Raw genomic sequence first — 2,835 nt, 5'->3', positions numbered from 1 at the left:
TCAGCAAAATCTTGCTGGCATATGCAATAGTGTCTGCATTTGGTGGTTGATTATGGGATGGATCCCCGGGTGGGGCAATCTCTGCATGGTTGTTTCTTCCATCTCAGCTCCAAACTTTGTCTCTGTAACTCCTTACATGGGTATTTTGTTCCCCATACTAAGGAGGGACAAAGTGTCCACACTTTGGTTTTCCTTCTTCTTGAGTTTCCTGTGTTTTGCACATTGTATCTTGGGCAAACATCAACGTAAAGATTGGGAGGATTGGGAGGCAAGCACTTTTACAAACCTGCTGAACCACTTGCCAGCCCCGAGGCTCTGCATAAAAATGTCCGTTTCTCACGTTGCCACATTAGGATGCCTTTTAAGTTTTTAATTGTATCTTGGGCAAACATCAAGTTAAAGACCTGAAGCCTTTGTGTACTAGTGGAGTGACATTCTCCATTCTGTAAGAGTTCAAGTGTCAGCCAAGAGTGCAGGTCATCATATGAAGACGTGACTTGTTCCTGTTGGGTCTGGACTCTCCACATCCGTTACTAATGTGATCTTAATTCCAGTTTTACCTTCAAGTCTGAGGGCAAGGATCCAGTTCCGCCTTATGGAGTTAAACAGAGCAGTCTGCTTGGAGTGCCCCGAGCTTCAGGTTCCGTGGTTTCATGACCGCTTTTGTCAACGACAGTTTAACAAAGGTTTGAGTTTTCTTTTGGTAAAGAGAGTACAGTTTATTCAAGAACAGATTATTAGGTAGCATATTATTATTATTATTATCACCATAAAGTCTAGAGTTTTCAAGAGGGCCTATGGCTTGTTCAATACTTTTGTAAGTGGAATTCATTTTACAGGAGTTTAGCTGGACACTGGAGCACTTGAATAAACACTTGTCTCCCGCTGAATTTAGTGTTTGTCCGCATGGACAGCACTAGGCTCGCAATGTGTATATGTACTTTTTGGGTGTGCCTGTGGTTGCTCACACAGGCGTGTGTGGAGGGACAGATGGTAACTTTCTAGGGTCTGTTCTCTCCTTCTACCTTTATCCGGGCTCTGATCAAACTCAGGTCCTTGGGATGGGAGGCGAGCACTTTTACGAACCTGGTGAGCCACTTACCAGCCTTGAGGCTCTGCATAAAAATGTCCGTTTCTCATGTTGTCACATTAGGATGACTTTTAATTTTATTTTTCAATTTTCCTAAGATACCGGTGTTATGAATGGAGCCCAACAACAGATCTATAAAATGTTAGCAGAGGTCCTGGGAGGACACCAATGTGTGAAGCCTTCTGCTCTTTCACCGTATTACCACACAGTGGGTGAGTCACCTGCAGACGTCTGGTCCTTTCCAACCAAACTCAATCTACTGGAGTCTTCTGATTAGCTGGAACTTTAGAACGGTTTACACTTGGTTGTTAAGATTTACATACAGAATAAGTATTTTACCTGCGTGGAAGTGCACTAAGTGTAGCCTTATTACTCACGGAGGCCAGAAGAGGGAGCCGATTCCTGTAGAGCTGGAGCTACTGATGGTGATGAGCCACAGTGGGTGCTGGAGACCCAACCCGGGTCCTCTGCAGTGGCCTTGAGTCTTCTTCACTGAGCCATCTCCCAAGCTCCAGGTTTATAATTTCATTTCAAATTTTTAATCATGAAAAATTTCAAACAAAGACAAAAAAAAAAAGAATCCTGACGTTCATTCCTATGGCCCATCTTTGATAACGATCAATATTTCTGTTATTCAGGAAAAAAAAAGTTAGTCTTCATCAGAGCTAAGTTAAGCCCAGATTCAGATTCGCTAGACGTTTCTGAGTCTTCCAAAGATTCTGTCCTACCTGGACATGGCACGTGCCTGTAATGACAGCTGCTCAGGAGGTTTAGGTGAGCCTGGGCAACAGCAAGGCCCTGTCTCAAAAGCAAAGAGAGAATGAAAACCAAAACCTACAGATGGGCTTTGGGGAAAGTGTAGGACTTTGGTGTCTTCTCCAGCTGTCCCCATGCCCCTATTTCTCTTGTTTGCAGGGGTCGATGTGTCTTATAAGGTATGCCCACATGAGTCTATCGCCTCCTAAAGGCTCCGCTCTTAACCCTATCGTACTAGTGATTAACTTCCATTGTGTAGATTTTGGCTAAGACCATCTTTCCTAGCTTGTTTTCTTCTTTTTTGTTGTTTTTCTTGTTGTTTTTCTTTGCTCTTTGTTTTTTTGTTTTTTGTTTTTGGAGACAGGGTTTCTCTGTGTTGCCCTGGCCATCCTAGAACTCACATTGCAGACTTTCTATTGCTGTAATAAACACCATAACTGAAATCAATGTGGGGAGAAGGTTTATTTCATCTGACAGCTCCTAGTCCATCAACCAGGAAAGTCAGGATAGGAGCTCAAGGCAGGAACATGGAGGCAGGAATGGATGCAGAGTCCATGGGGGATGGGAGGAGGCTTTGAAACCTCAAGGGCTGCTCCCAGGGATGCACTTCTTCCAGCAAGGCCACACCTCCTAAGCATCCTTACAGAGTGCACCTGGGAACCTGTACTCAGATGCCTGAGAACATGGGGAGCATCTCGTTCAAACCACCCCATAGATTAGCGCTGAGATGTGGCGTAGGTTCTAGCCGAGTAAGAGGCCGAGGCAGAGGCAGGAGGATGACTGGAGCCTTGGGATTCTTGACCAGCTCAGCAACATAGCAGGACCCCATTCTCAAAAACAGAAAAGTAGAATAATTTTAATTTCATAATGTTATATAGCCTTCATGGTTGTTTCTTTTTTTTTTTTTTTTTTTTGGTTTTTCGAGACAGGGTTTCTCTGTGTAGCCCGGGCTGTCCTGGAACTCACTTTGTAGACCAGGCTGGCCTCGA

General features: G+C 44.3%; 1 protein-coding gene across 1 annotated transcript in view; it reads left to right on the top strand.

Annotated features, from left to right (window-relative positions):
* The window catches only part of Fastkd1 (FAST kinase domains 1), a 26,065-nt gene that overhangs the window by 18,122 nt on the left and 5,108 nt on the right, over positions 1–2,835 (top strand). Inside the window, exons 10-11 of the mRNA XM_021153735.2 lie at positions 555–686; positions 1,189–1,302. Coding sequence (XP_021009394.1) covers positions 555–686; positions 1,189–1,302 — 246 coding nt within the window. The remainder of the gene's footprint in view (positions 1–554; positions 687–1,188; positions 1,303–2,835) is intronic.

The sequence above is a fragment of the Mus caroli genome, chromosome 2, assembly GCF_900094665.2.
Source record: "Mus caroli chromosome 2, CAROLI_EIJ_v1.1, whole genome shotgun sequence".
NCBI lineage: Eukaryota > Metazoa > Chordata > Mammalia > Rodentia > Muridae > Mus > Mus caroli.
This window is presented reverse-complemented; position numbering and strand designations above follow the sequence as displayed.